This window comes from Plectropomus leopardus, chromosome 2 (genome assembly GCF_008729295.1).
Source record: "Plectropomus leopardus isolate mb chromosome 2, YSFRI_Pleo_2.0, whole genome shotgun sequence".
Taxonomy (NCBI): domain Eukaryota; kingdom Metazoa; phylum Chordata; class Actinopteri; order Perciformes; family Serranidae; genus Plectropomus; species Plectropomus leopardus.
In genome coordinates, this window is record NC_056464.1 from 20,550,097 (window position 1) to 20,563,933 (window position 13,837).

Below are 13,837 nucleotides of genomic sequence, written 5' to 3' on the forward strand. Positions count from 1 at the left end.
TCTGAGAGAAGAAAGGCGTTTGTTACAAGTTTCGTTTCACTTCCCTCTGAAGTTGTATTGTTGGTGTGGTTTGCTGATGTCAGAGTGGAGATGGGTGCGGCTAAAATATTTGAAAAGATTTCAGAGGGAGGGAACAAAGAAAGACTGCTGTAGGAGTGTAATTTGAGAGATGATATTTCTCAGCAGTTAGCTGGTAGGGGGTCATTTTCTGTTTGTACATTTTTTAAACAGATACAACTGTGTCTCTCTTTTGTGATGATTTTGTGTCTCCTTGGCTCACTTCCTGGATGTCTCTCTCTCTTTCCCTCATCTTCCCCGCTGAAATGCCAGGATGCCTCCCACGTGGCCTTCACAATAGATGAATTTGTTCGTGCTACGTAGCTTAATTTCCACCACACACACACTTCACACATGCTTTACACAGATAGCTAACATTTCCACATTTTGTTCTGAGTTATTGTATTTAGTTAATAAACACCTTTTGGCACCTTTAACCTTTAATCAGTGTGGAGACTCATTTGTTGCAGATTCCTAATTCAGGTTTGTAACACCTTGCAGTGCCTTTGCATATTTTTGTGGTCTTTTTGTGTCTCTCTGGGGTCATTTTGACTCCGTTGTTGGTCAGTACATGTTAATTTAAATGACAATTTGCAGGTGAAGGCCAGGGGGCCACTGATACTTCAAGCCCCTGGGCCTGGTTGGCCCGTTTAGTAATATATCCATGCTCTCAGTAGAGCAGTGTATCTCTTATGGAATAATGACACGGTGGCATTGTTGGTGGTATTGTGGAACAGTAGAGCTGGGGTCATCTCTCCCATTTGACCACCCCTGACAGCGGGACTGAGCCCAGCCTCGAGGCCATTAATTTTCTCATCAGAAATGGGCCATTAGTCCAGCACCCTTCAATTTGTGCCCACCTTTGTCCTCTGATCCAGACACTCAGGAGTCTTTAACCAGGAGCCACGCTTTCTGCAGAGGTCTCTTCCTCTGCAGTATCCATTTCTGCAAACATATTTGCCTGAATCCCACACACTGGAGCTTTAGGTATACAGGTAGTATAGCTCCAATCACTAATCATCTGCTCTAATCAGGCATACCTGAGAGAAAGAAAAGGAGCAGGGAGGGAGAAGACACACATTTACACCAAATGCCAACAGTTCTGTTTTACTTACGTTTCTTTAGCTGTGCAGTCTGTGCAGAATAATAAACTGAAATTGACTCCTCTCTTATTGTTTCGTGTTGTGTAATAGACCCTTTTCACGGCACACATTTTGACATGTCATAGTAGGGAAGCACAGGTGTACCTGATAACATTAAAGTAGCTGCACTGCTTTTATAGGAGGTCCTGGTATTATGTATGCTGGCTCACTGGTGCACTAAATGGAACTGAGCCATGGTTAATGTTATCAGTGTCACCTGTGTTTTTCCTACCAGGACAAGTCAAAGTGTCTGCTATGAAAAAGGTCCATTACTGCATATTCTGCTGGTATTTCACTGGTCCCTCGGTCACCTGAGGCTGAGTCACCTTTCTGCAATCAGCAATGGAATATCTTTAAGGTCTGATCAGTGACTTTTTCAAAACTCTTAATGATTTTCACTAATTCCAGGCCTGGAAAATGTGATTGTGAAGTTCCACAACTTTTCCAGGTTTTCCGTGATCACGGGGACCCTTCGTAAAAAATAAATGCCGCACGAATAACAGTATCATTTTATTACAGTATTTAAGTCCATGTAAAACAAAGACAAACGCATGATAAATAACTTTCACAATTTACAGGTATCTCATTTCCTTAACCTTTATAACAAAACAAAAAAAAACAAAGTTGAGAAGTAGAAAAAGACAGAGGAAAATGGTTCAATAACTGTTCAGTCACAACAGCTGTCTGATAAATGAAGCTCAGAAACCACCCGTCTCAAACCAGAAACTTAAATGTTTCTCATTTCTCTCACGCAAATAAAAAACATCAGCAACCATGTCAACACAGCAAATTAACAAATTAAGGTAAAAATCAAGGCTGTATTATCATGTCCATTCAGCCTGGTGGTCAGTGAAGGTCGCCTCCGTGGTCCCAGAGTAAAGGTGTGTAGGCAGCACTCAGGTGAGAAAATCAGAATAATGCAAACACACTTTGAATCATTTGCAAATGCGGCTGAACAACAAAAGGGTAGGTCATGTGAACAGAGGTTTGTCCCCTTCGGATGATAGCTATTAAAAAGTAATGCTTTTTTATTTGTACCTACAGAAATTATGGCTAAAAAGCCCCAATCCCCTTTCTTTCATCGCTGTAAAGATAAACTCAAGACGCAGGAATGTTACGTCTGTCTCAACATGGCACACACCTCTGTTTGAGTCTTAGCAGTTACAATAAAATTTAACCCAAATAAATCTCTTTAAAATGAGGATCTTTCATGTAGTGCTTCAAGGTCAAACTCAGACCTGTGGCAAGTCGGAGGCACACAGAGCTAATATCTGTAAGGAGCGCTGAATCCAAATCTTCAGACTTCACCGCACTTGCAGACTCACTTTTGCTATATTAAAACGTTACTTGAATTATTTCGGTCGGAAATAAAATGTAACCACACCATGAAAAATATGTGTAGCCTATATGTGTAGAAAAATGTGAATATCGTTTTGTTCAGTCACCATAAAAGCCTAAATATGGGATTTATGTCTTGTCATCTGCTGGGAAAGATGAGCAGATAGAATATGACAGCAGTGATCACTGTTTACATGAATGTAGTTGTCACTCAAACGTTTCCATGGCAATGAGTGAAACAGACTCTCTGCTGTCTCTGCCCTCGCAGACTTTACGTGATGAGAGCGAACACGTCAGAGTGTGTATGACTGAAGTCTGTGAGGGCGAACATTTGGATTCAGCTGAAGGGGTTGGGTTTGAGTCCACATGTGGAGCAAGATTCAGCTCTGAATTAATCGACATTAAAAACTGTGGGTGGCATTAGTGTCGGGAAAAGTCTCACCAGTTCATCACATAAAGGAAACTGTAAAACGTGTTGATTGAAAGTCTACACCTGGAAATCCATCTGTCACCGTCAGTCTGTACAGAACATGAAACACAATGCTGAGAGCACTGTTGGTGGTTTGTCTGAACTCCTGATTCAAACTGTTTTTTTTTTGTTTTTTTTTATAAAAACATGAGGATGTTGACGGTCGTTGATTCTCACTGTAGCAGCTCCTCCCAGGAAATAGGTTTGGAGAAGACCTCCCGCTCCAGCCAGAGGTCATAGTTCATTTGGAAGTCCTCGGGAAGGTCCACCCGCTGTCCCAGGACACTTTGCAGACAGTTGTCCACAGGCAGGAAGTCCGGGTTGCTGTGGGTCTTGTCATAGCGGCGACTGTTGAAGCGCTCGATGTTGGCTCGCAGAGCACACTCCTCGGCCTGGAAGTCCCAGGGACGAGCGTCCAGATCTGCTCATGGAGAACGAAACATTTCAGATTTAGTGCACTTTGGTCTGCTCTGAGTGGAAATACAATTCAGTGGGAGTCCCGACAGGTCTGAACTTGATTTGTGCTTCAACTAATGTTTTTCCTAGAAATTCTTTGATCAATAAAATGTTCAAAAATTGTGAAATATGCCATCTAATTTCCTAACCACAAACTGAAAAATTCAAACAGCTTGTTTTATCTTATCTGGTGTCAATTTCAATACTGAAGACTATTACTAAATATGTTAATATGTAACTTTTTTTCCCATGACTAAAATGAGGCAATGACAAGAAGTTGTTAACTGTGACTATAACAACATGCAAGAGTTGACGAATAAAGACAAGACTAAACTGTAGTTTAAGAAACAAACATCCGACTAAACTTTTATTTTTGTTGATGAAATAGGGGAGACAAAATAAACTTTTTTTTCTTTCAATGTTTTCTTTCAGTGCAGCGGTTTGGTTTCCTGTGCTGCGCATGCAACATCCGTACAACATTGGCAGCACACAGTGAGCACAGTCAGGAAGACCGGACAACTCGCTGAAGTTAGTGAACACCAACAGGACTGTCTGTGATGTTTCTTAAGTTGATACCATCAGACCACTAAAGCAGATTCACCAAAGCCTCATTCTTTAACATTCAACCTATATTTTTCCTCTGATAATTATAAGATAAAATTTGACTAAAATGGTAAAATTATTGGTTTTGGCTCATCTAGATTGACATATTAAATGTTTAATATAATCTGATGACTGAAAAAAGATTGAAAATGTTATCAGTTTTCATTGACTAAAACAACACTAAAATGGCCAGACAACCACACTTTCACTGAACAAACAGGATGAGGTTGACAAAATATTTTTTTAAAAAAACAAGCAAACAAACTGAGATTAAAAACCAGGGGGCTATTGCACAACAGTAGAATCTAGAAATCCAGGATAAGGAAAAAGCGAGGCTTGACCTAGTCTCATCTGTGCCTCCTGGCTTAATCCGTTGCACATTTTCTAAGTGGTTTAAATCTTCCTCAGTGTGCACATTACCTTTAAATTTACACTGAAAATGCAGCGACCTCTACCTCACCAGGTAGAGTGTGCGTCCCATATGCCTGAGGCTTCTACAGCGGCCCAGGATCACGTCCGGCCTGTGGCCGTTTGCTGCGTGTCACCCCCTCTCTCCCACCTTTCCTCTCTCACTTCAGCTGTCCTATAAATAAAGGGAAAACGCCCCGAAAAATAATCTAAAAAAAAAACAAACAAACTTTACACTGAAAATGATAACAGCGGGCCTACTTTAATGAATTACAGCGTGGAAGTCTATTTTAATGCAGGCTAATACAAATGAATAAGAATAAAGAAGCCAAGAAAATAACGGGATAATTATGAACATATTTATTTCTGATCAGAGTGACAGCTGACTGAACAAATCAGGCACCGGGATGAAACAAGCCTGGCTGTTAGCCTGGTCAGGAGCAGGCGAGCTGCACAGAATAAATCTCCATGGTAACTTACGTGCCTCTGCTTTCATGCAGCTGAGTCAAGGCTGAATTCAGCCTGGATACCTGGAAAATCCTGGCTTAATCTGCTATCTAGGTTTTGCGCAATAGCCCTAAGAACTGACTAAAACTAAATGAGCACCTTTTATTTCATTCTTCTTCCTTCTCCACGCTGAAGTTTCTTTGACCATTAAATTTATATATATACTGTATATATCCGTGTTTCCACTCACCGTTCCCGTAGGCCCAGTCATCGTTGAGCCGATGTCGGACTTTCTGGTAGATGGCAGACATGGTCTTCATGTTGCTCTTCCTCCACTGGCGTCCCAGGTATTTGGTCTGCACTTTGAGCAGCTTGAGGACGTAAAGCTGCATCATGGCTTGCTTGACCTTCAGCGCCCTCTTCAGGATGGGAGCGGACTTAAACACCACCAGCATCTGACAGAGAGAAGATCAGCGTTGATCTGTAGAAACGCGCTATAATGCATCTCGATGAAAGCTATTGGATGAGAATGTCTCTCACCATTGTTCTGGAGTGTTTCCACTTAGTCAGTTTGTTGAGGATCCTCAGCAGGTTGATACAAGAGAACAGATTTCTCCAGCAAAACTGATTGTTGTCTCCTGCTTCCTGTGAGAGAAAATACCCACATTAAAAAAATGACTTCAGCTGTCAAAGCAGCACTCTGCTGAATCAGATGGCAACAACTATAAAACAACTCACCAAACTCTCTGCGGTTAGCTCCGGGAGCTCATGCACCACACAATAAGGAAAGTCAAGCACTGAAATGCTATCAGGGAAGAAAATTGAGAGCAGTGAAATGAAGACAAATTAAGCACACTTCACTGACACTTACTGCAAAAGCAAGTTGTGATTTTTGTTGTTTAAAGAGGCTCTGAAAGTACCTGTTTTTAGCTGTGATGTAAGACATGATGTTCTGGTTGAAGAACTTCAGGATGAGGGGGATGCAGTTGGCAAACACCAAGTGTTGAGCCATGTACTCAAACTGTGAGAAAATGATAAGAATATTTAACTGTTTCCTGATCAGAAGCTGCTTAATTCTTTTCGGATATTGAGGAAAATGTGTAATACAGTTAAACCTAAGTCTGACTTGTGACGTATCGAGTGTGTGACGTCTGTACCTGGTAGATGTGGTTCAGTTTGAAGTGTTTTAGAAGCAGCAGCAGGATGGCAGAGATGGCCTTCACGATGATCTCTTTGTGTCGATTGACATCGACACCAAGTTTCATGCTCTGCAGCACTGTGGTCCTGCAAAGTCACAAACATATTAAGCACTGATTTAAATTGACCTATGAACCCCAGAGTGAAATCTACAAATCTTGATGTGGTTTAGACAGAGCAGACAACGTTTAATTTGTATTATATTCAAATTTAATTTTAAATATATCAGTTTTTCTCAAATGTTGTTACATGTCTGTACCGACAAAATATGCTGATAGAGCCACTCTTTTTGCAGTTTCTTAAGTGAAAGATAAAACATTTTCAGTTACAACAAAACAGACCTCTTTGTATAAAACTCTATTTGAACTCCATTCACATTATCTGTGTTCATTCAAAAGTAAAGCAGACACCAGTAATTCTCTCCCACTTCAGACATAAATCTAATTGTAAACTTGCTACTAAAGTTAGTTTTTTCTGGTTCAGAACATGATGTTTTCCTGCAAAAGGAACTGGCAAAGCTGTTAAAACCCTTTTAGAGGCACTGCGTCACTTACGGCATCTCCTCCGGCAGCACATCTGCCAGGATGTTGATGGAGTCCGTTTTGGCTTTAGAGGTCGGAGCTGCTGCGAGCAGGATCTTCAGCAGAGCGATCTGACATTCAGACAGACACACACCATGAAGTCAGCTACAACAGTGTTTCCCCAAATATTATACTGCCTGCCTGACAGGGGATTTATTAATCTGTTTAATTTATGATGAATATACTGTATACATAGATATTAAGGAATAAACTTGACCTTTAAGGCTGAAATAATGTCTCCGAATCATGTAGAGTTGTATTTCTGAATGTTATTTTGTCATTACAAGGATGTTTATAGTTGTTTATCTTTCATCACTGTTAAACCTAACCTCGGCTACACTACATGAAGAGTGAGGGTTGATATTTGTGCTAAACAAAACCAGTGATCATTAACACAGATAAAGTAATGATGCTGTGTGTATTGTCTCATTGCCTAAATGCTATAACATTTAGTATTTGAGTTGTGTCTCAGTGTCTTTTCTACGCAGGATGATTACCAAACAGCACTGACCATGTACTGAGGCAAACTGGGCAGGATTCCCTGATAGAGCAGCTCAGTGGCGGACATCTCCACCTCCTCTTCCCCCTGAAGACAAGATGAGAGAAAAGAAAGAGACATAAAACACAAGAAAATGTCACTATGACACCTTGTATATTAGCCTTGGCTATCGCATCTACTTTGCATTTTAAATATGACGCAATGTTTTATGCATTTGTCCTTGACAAAAAAATTGTAAAAAGAGAGACAGTTTGGTCAGACACGGGGTCTTAAAAGTTGTGCTTTCATTGCCGAGGGACTGCAGATGCGAATTAGCTCTAAGATATAATGTGGAACTGTGCATCAAATGATAACATTTATGTTTTAAATTGTGCATGGTTCCATTAAAATTAACCTTTTTGTATTCTTTTATTACTTGAGCAGACTGATCCTGTGTACCTAGAGGAGTGAACAAATTAAGATGTCTCTACAGGGAAGGCATCATCTTCAAATATAATAATATTTCTGTTCAGGTCAACAGTTTACTGCATGAGAATAATTCATGTGAGTGTTTTTTGTTTGCACTTACCCCAGACAGAGGTGTTTTCTGAAACTCTTCCTCTTTTGCAATCTGTATCTCAGCAATGGAGACGTACTTGTGCTGTATCAAAATAAAAATAAAAATTGAAAAAGATGAAAATTTGACGTGAAAATGTAGTTGCTATTGAGATTTTTTTTATCATATTGGTAAAAATTGGCAGTACTATACCAGCTTTAACGTCTTTATGCTCTCATGAATCGGCCGGGGCAAACCAACCACTGTATCTGTATCGCTGCAAGACACACACAAGGATAACCTCAGCACACAGTTAGGGGACAAAACTGCAGTCTACATTCACTTTCTGTTGGAAGCCAACAAGGAAGAAAACTTACCTCCCGAGTGTGTAACCAATAAATTTACTTCTACTTGACTCCAGGAAATTTTCAATGTCCTTTTCCCTGTTGGACCGAAAACAGTCAAGTCAAAACAAAACATCTGATAATCTTCATGTTAAAGGAATCAATGAATCTGCTTTCCTGATATTTCATTGCAGGTAGATAACATATGCACAATTTTACAACCAAAATGTCAAAAGTCAACACATATTCAGAATAATTATCCGGTTGGACTGAGCAGTACCTGACTTTAGGAGCCCACGGCAGTCCTTTGGGGAAGGACACCCTCTCTGATGGAGGGTGAGGAATAGGTGGAGGCATCACCTCATCCCTCTCTAGAGGGAATGTCTCTGGCTCTATGGAGTTGTCATTGTCATCATTGTCGTCCTCATCCTCGCGAGAGTCATCGGCTTTGTAAGGATCCTTTTCGTTGAACGCGTCGAGGTTGTCCTGTTTGATCAGCGCCTGGGTGAGAAACAACGAAACAGTGAAGACGCAGACACAATATGAATGAAGCAGAGGGAGCAACAAGTAAAAAGTGTGAAAAGGCAAAATTAACATGCAAAAAAGGAAGTGAGTCAAACGGAAATAAAGGGGAGCCACTGAATGTGAAAAAGTGAGATGCTCAATATGCACAAACACTGGATTTAATGGCACAAATAGGCTTGAGCTGGAAGCATGAAGGATTATTGTCTAAATAAAACAACAAGACAAGTTAAACCCCTAAAAAACATAATTAGCAACATCAGGTAAGATGTAAAAGATGTACATGATGTACAAATTATTATATTACTTAAAATAATGTCTTAATGTAATCACAATTCCTTCAGGTAGTAAATTTAGCAATTATATGATTGTAAAAATCTGACAGCTGAAGAAAACAGTTCCTACATGAAACTGCTCACGACAACCTCTGTGGATTATCTTGAGTAACGGGGTCATGATTTCTGAAAAAAAGACATTGCTGTTGAGTTTTTCTAATGTATTTTTTGGCGCTTTGAGCACCACAAGCCAAGTGTCATCTAGTTCTATTACATTGCAGAGAAGTCAGACATCTCTACGGACAATATCTCCAACAATCTGCAACTCACACCAAAACAATCTAGACTGATAAACAGCAATACAGCTAAGACGGAAATGACGTATTTGATTTTGGGTTGAACTGCCCCTTTAATAATAATAAAAATGACAATAATAAACTGTATTCAATGAAAGGCAGGGGTACATGTTTCACCTTCTGCTAGAATATGTTCGATTTGAGAGCAGGAAGCAGCAGTGATGTCTACCTTGTGTTCGCGACGCGCCCGTTTTTGCTGCTGCTCGATGAGGTCGGATGCAGACGCGGGAGGCGAAGCGGCCCTCATACTGCGAATGACTCGAATGCTGTCCTCTGGGAGAGGCGGGAGACCCAGCTCCTCACGCTTATGAACCTTTATGCTCTGGAGCTGCTCAAACCCTCCAAGTGTGAACTGAAAGAGAAGAGAGAGTTTTAATTTGTCTTTTAACTTCAGACTTAACTTTTGTGTCGTGAGATCACGTGGGAACTTTGAACGTGTCTCACCAGGATGCTCTTCCACAACAGCAACAACACTTTCTTCATTGGGAAGTGAGGGGCATGACCACTGCAGAACTTGGTCACCATCCCGAAGAGCATGACGGAAATGGGCTCGTTGTTGAATAGAGGAGATCCTGAATAAAAGAGGAGGAGCGGAAATATTTACATTTCAAGTTTTGTATATATCTGTGACACTACTGCAGCATTTGGACGCTGATGAAATTTACCAAGTTCTGCTCTGAATGTTTCCCTGATGATTTTCCACTCAGGCTTGTCAGCCGGGTCGTCCTGTTGTATCGTTTCCACCATCAGGTACATTATGTTCAGCAGCACTCTGAGATCTGTGCTGTCAGCGAGAGAGATAGCTGGTTTCCTAACGGCACTACTGCAGGCCGCGCTGTTACTGAAATAGACAATATTAATGTTTTATAGACTTCTCCAGACAGATAATTTTACAAAAGAAAATGCATTAACTTGTAGCCTTACAGAGCCAACCCACACATCTTGGATTTACTCACTGTGGTCTGAAAACACTTGATTTTTTTAATCTGCAAGCTGCATCACTTTTGAAACTAACTATACGTCTTTCAGACTAACACCCTGAAGCAAAAATCAAGCTTATGCAATTTAGGCCGGCTTCTGTTGGGCTAGAAAACTGATGAAGAACATACTCAATCTCCATGTTGAGCAACTCCACCAGAGCAGAGAAGGTCCCCACATCCAGCAGCAGAAAGATGTTGTATCTCATCCAGTACTGCACCTCGGCCTCAGAGCTGCACTCTGCAAAGGTTCCTAGAGACACAAAAATGCACCACTGAGAAATATGCATAAAATAACTAAAAAAAAGCTTCCTAAATAAATTCCTGTCGAGCCAAGATTGATTCTCTGGCAAGAATCAGGCTTATGCAATTTAGGCCAGCTAGATAAAAAAAAAAAAAATCAGACTCAGGCATCAGGAGATCCACGCATTTCAATACAATGCGTGGATCTCCTGATGCCTGATTTTTTTTTTTTATCTAGCACCTCTAATGGTTTTTGTATGTGTGTACCCTCCACCTGCTTTTTTCCTAAAATTTCATTCTCTACAAAATGAATTCATGCTAAACTGATTTTAAGTGATGTGGACTGACCCTGAGCCATGTAAAGAATAGCTCTTGCAACCTTCAGCCTCTTCTCCCGAGCGATCACCTCCAGACCGTCCAACAGGCGCATGGCGTGAGCTCTGTGCTGAGCTGCATCGAGCTCCGTCCACTTCTTTTCTGAAACTAAAGCACATAAACCTTAATAATAAACATAAACCTTCCTCCTATTAGATGTAATACATTGTTTACAATGAATTAATTAAGATTTGGATGAGTATATACAAGTTGAACATACCATGTGTTCGGAATTCAACCTCAAAGCACTTCCTATTGAGAGCAAACTCTGGTCCTTCAGTGTAACTGTACAGCTCTGAAACATACATGAAGAAGAATATATGAATAATCTGAACACGCTACGTTCAGGGGAACAGCATCATAAAATCTCAGTGTCTGTGATGACCACATACCTGACAGTTCTGCAGCCCACTTGTCTGTATCAGCATATTCAAACTCGAGGTCTGGAGACTCAGACAGCCCCTGTACACAACACATGACACATTTTACACCTTTCTGATTAACGAAATGATTACTTTAGAGTCATCAAACTGACAAACAAACTGCAATGATCTGGCAGATAGCTACCACATATATAAACCATTTTACCATAAATATATGATCATTATAATGCAATATTACAAGTTACTATATCAGACAGTATAAACACGTTAAAATCGAATTCACTGAGACCAGCTCCAGCATTAATAATCTGCTTATAGGCTCTTTAAGGTATGAGGATTCTAAATAATATGTATAAGAGTAAATCGCGAAGAAACAGACCAGACAAATGACTGCTTTTAGTTTTAATATTTGTTTTGCTGATAAAAGTGTATGTACTTCTACCTCTGTAACATTTTGATGCAAAACTTTTGGTACTTGTGCATTTCTATCAGTTTTGTTGTACGACTTAGTCTGGAAACTCTTATTAGTCTTTGATTTTTCCTTTTTCCTTTTCAAGTAGCGTTATGGTTTCAGCTATTTAACAGGGGAGGTATCTCCATAAGCCATTTTTGGCCTCTAAACTTTACAATGTTCAAGCTTTTCAGCGTCTTATGTATTTTCTATACACATCCATGCACATTAGGGGTCGATTAATATTGGTTTCTCAGAGCTAATACCAGGACTGATTATTAGTAGTTAATACTGATAATAATTTACAATAAAAATTAATCAAAATTTGTAATTTTTAATATAAAAAAACCCAATATAAAACTTTGTTCAAATGCCTTTGGCAAATATTTCATCAAAACTGAAACTTTCAACATCATTTACATAAAGTTCCCCACATTTTTTTATATAACGTCAAGTGAAAATTAAAATAAAAATAAATAAATAAAACTAGCTTCCTGAGGTTTTATAAAGTTAAAGTTCCTCCCATGCTGACACTTTTTTTTGCACTTTTAAATTAATTAATTTTATCGACAAGTAAAACGCTGATACAGAGAATCTGCAAAATGCCAAATATCGGCCCCAATAATCGGCCAGGTTGATCATCTGCCGATCCCTAATGCAAATGCATAAAATAATAAATCTTGTAATAAACAGTGTGTATTTTACAATGCAGTATTTCTGCTTTGAATTAGTAAAGGAGTTACTTCTTCCAACACTTGAGGAAAGTGTCATTCATAAGAACAGACTGTTGATCTTGCATTGTTTTATAACAAATAGCGAAAATCCTCTGAATCACATTTACGCTGGTTTCAGCTGTAATTTTAATGTCTTATGTTTGTGTGCAAAGAAAGATAACAAAATACCTAAATATCCCATGTGTTTAAAAAGCATGATTTTTGTAAGTGATTTTCTTACATATGACTTCAGCAGAAACCTCCCACTCCAACGCCCGACAGCACTGACTCACTTTGCCTTCGTCACAGGTATACGAGGGCTTCATTACATACAAATAACTATGTAATGAATCACATTAACACACAAGATCGATAGCTATCGTCACACTTGAAAGAAGACCACATTTTGTGACAGATTTTGTTGTTAGATTGACTTTTCAACAGGTCGCCGCTGTGACTCCTGACAGTCCAGTCTGGCCTGTGACGAGCTAACATCAGCTAGCTAGCCCCAGCTAAGCTACACTGCTGTTCAACATCCCGGCAGGTAACTTTGGACAAGAAAGGACACACTAGAAAACTTAAAGTAGACTATTTAAACACTATGAAGGATCTCACTTGCTGCCGTTAGTTAAAATAACAGAGCAGAGATAATAAGCTAGTCTGACAGGGCTAGCTAACGCTGAGTGTTACAGCAGCAGAAAGGGCCTCGTCCGTTGGTGATTGATCAAACGATTATTAACAAACTTCTGTTTACATACCTCTGAATCTTTCCTTGGATTGCGGGTAAATTCGCCCCTGGTTTTGTTAGGTATCATAGCTCTCTGTTTATTGTTTACAGGAAGCCCGACACCGTTCCCACCGACGTCCATAATTTGTTGGGCACAGGGTCCTCTCGCGAGATGAGACTTGATGCGCGAGAGTTGGACTGGATATTCTCGTATTTCATCTAAGTAAAAACTGTGGGGTGAAAACGTGATACATGCCCCCTATTTTATTTTATTCAGTTATTGTGGTTATATACATTTTTACTATACGTATGTTAGTAATTCCCAGTTTGTTTGTGATGCTCCTATTTATCTTTTATCTAAATCTCTTATTTAATATATTTTTATATTCATATATGTGTATGCGTAATATTATGTCACACCATGCACACTTCTTTCTTTTTTTCCTGTAATTTCTTGGATTCTTAGATAGATAGATAGACAGACAGACTTTTAAAATCCTAAATTGGAAAATTCACAGTAAATACAGATACATGTTACGCTAGAAGAGAGCTAACATGTTTCAAAAGATAAATAAACCGTTGCATATCATGTAAGAACAGAATATAAAATAAACAATATAAAGAATATATTATAATAAACTATAAAAACACTTCAATAAAATACAAAAAACATTAATTGCTAGAAAAATACAAAAATATCAAATATATCCATAGAACATAAGGTGCAATATACAATATA

The 13,837-nt window shown here is 39.3% G+C and overlaps 1 protein-coding gene across 1 annotated transcript; it reads right to left on the reverse strand.

Annotated features, from left to right (window-relative positions):
• Positions 1–1,696: 1,696 nt before the first annotated feature.
• strip1 (striatin interacting protein 1) lies at positions 1,697–13,250 on the reverse strand. The gene is made up of 20 exons (XM_042504511.1): positions 13,130–13,250; positions 11,217–11,286; positions 11,045–11,119; positions 10,798–10,932; positions 10,339–10,459; positions 9,895–10,070; positions 9,674–9,801; positions 9,399–9,581; positions 8,357–8,577; positions 8,110–8,175; positions 7,946–8,009; positions 7,766–7,837; positions 7,210–7,284; positions 6,672–6,769; positions 6,078–6,204; positions 5,841–5,941; positions 5,659–5,725; positions 5,461–5,565; positions 5,171–5,375; positions 1,697–3,427 (listed from the first exon to the last, which is right to left on the reverse strand). The coding sequence occupies exons 1-20, from the start codon at positions 13,238–13,240 to the stop codon at positions 3,180–3,182; spliced, it is 2,448 nt and encodes an 815-aa protein (XP_042360445.1). The 5' UTR covers positions 13,241–13,250; the 3' UTR covers positions 1,697–3,179.
• Between the last annotated feature and the right edge of the window lie 587 nt (positions 13,251–13,837).

What these genes read in the sequence shown, in the direction of transcription:
- strip1 (XM_042504511.1), bottom strand. Translation starts at nt 13,240, where the DNA reads ATGGACGTCGGTGGGAACGGTGTCGGGCTTCCTGTAAACAATAAACAG. An exon ending in AGAAAACACCTCTGTCTGGG is followed by an intron (nt 7,285 to 7,765) that starts GTAAGTGCAAAC and finishes TCTTGTCTTCAG; the next exon opens with GGGGAAGAGGAGGTGGAGAT. An exon ending in GTGCTGCCGGAGGAGATGCC is followed by an intron (nt 6,205 to 6,671) that starts GTAAGTGACGCA and finishes GTGACTTTGCAG; the next exon opens with GACCACAGTGCTGCAGAGCA.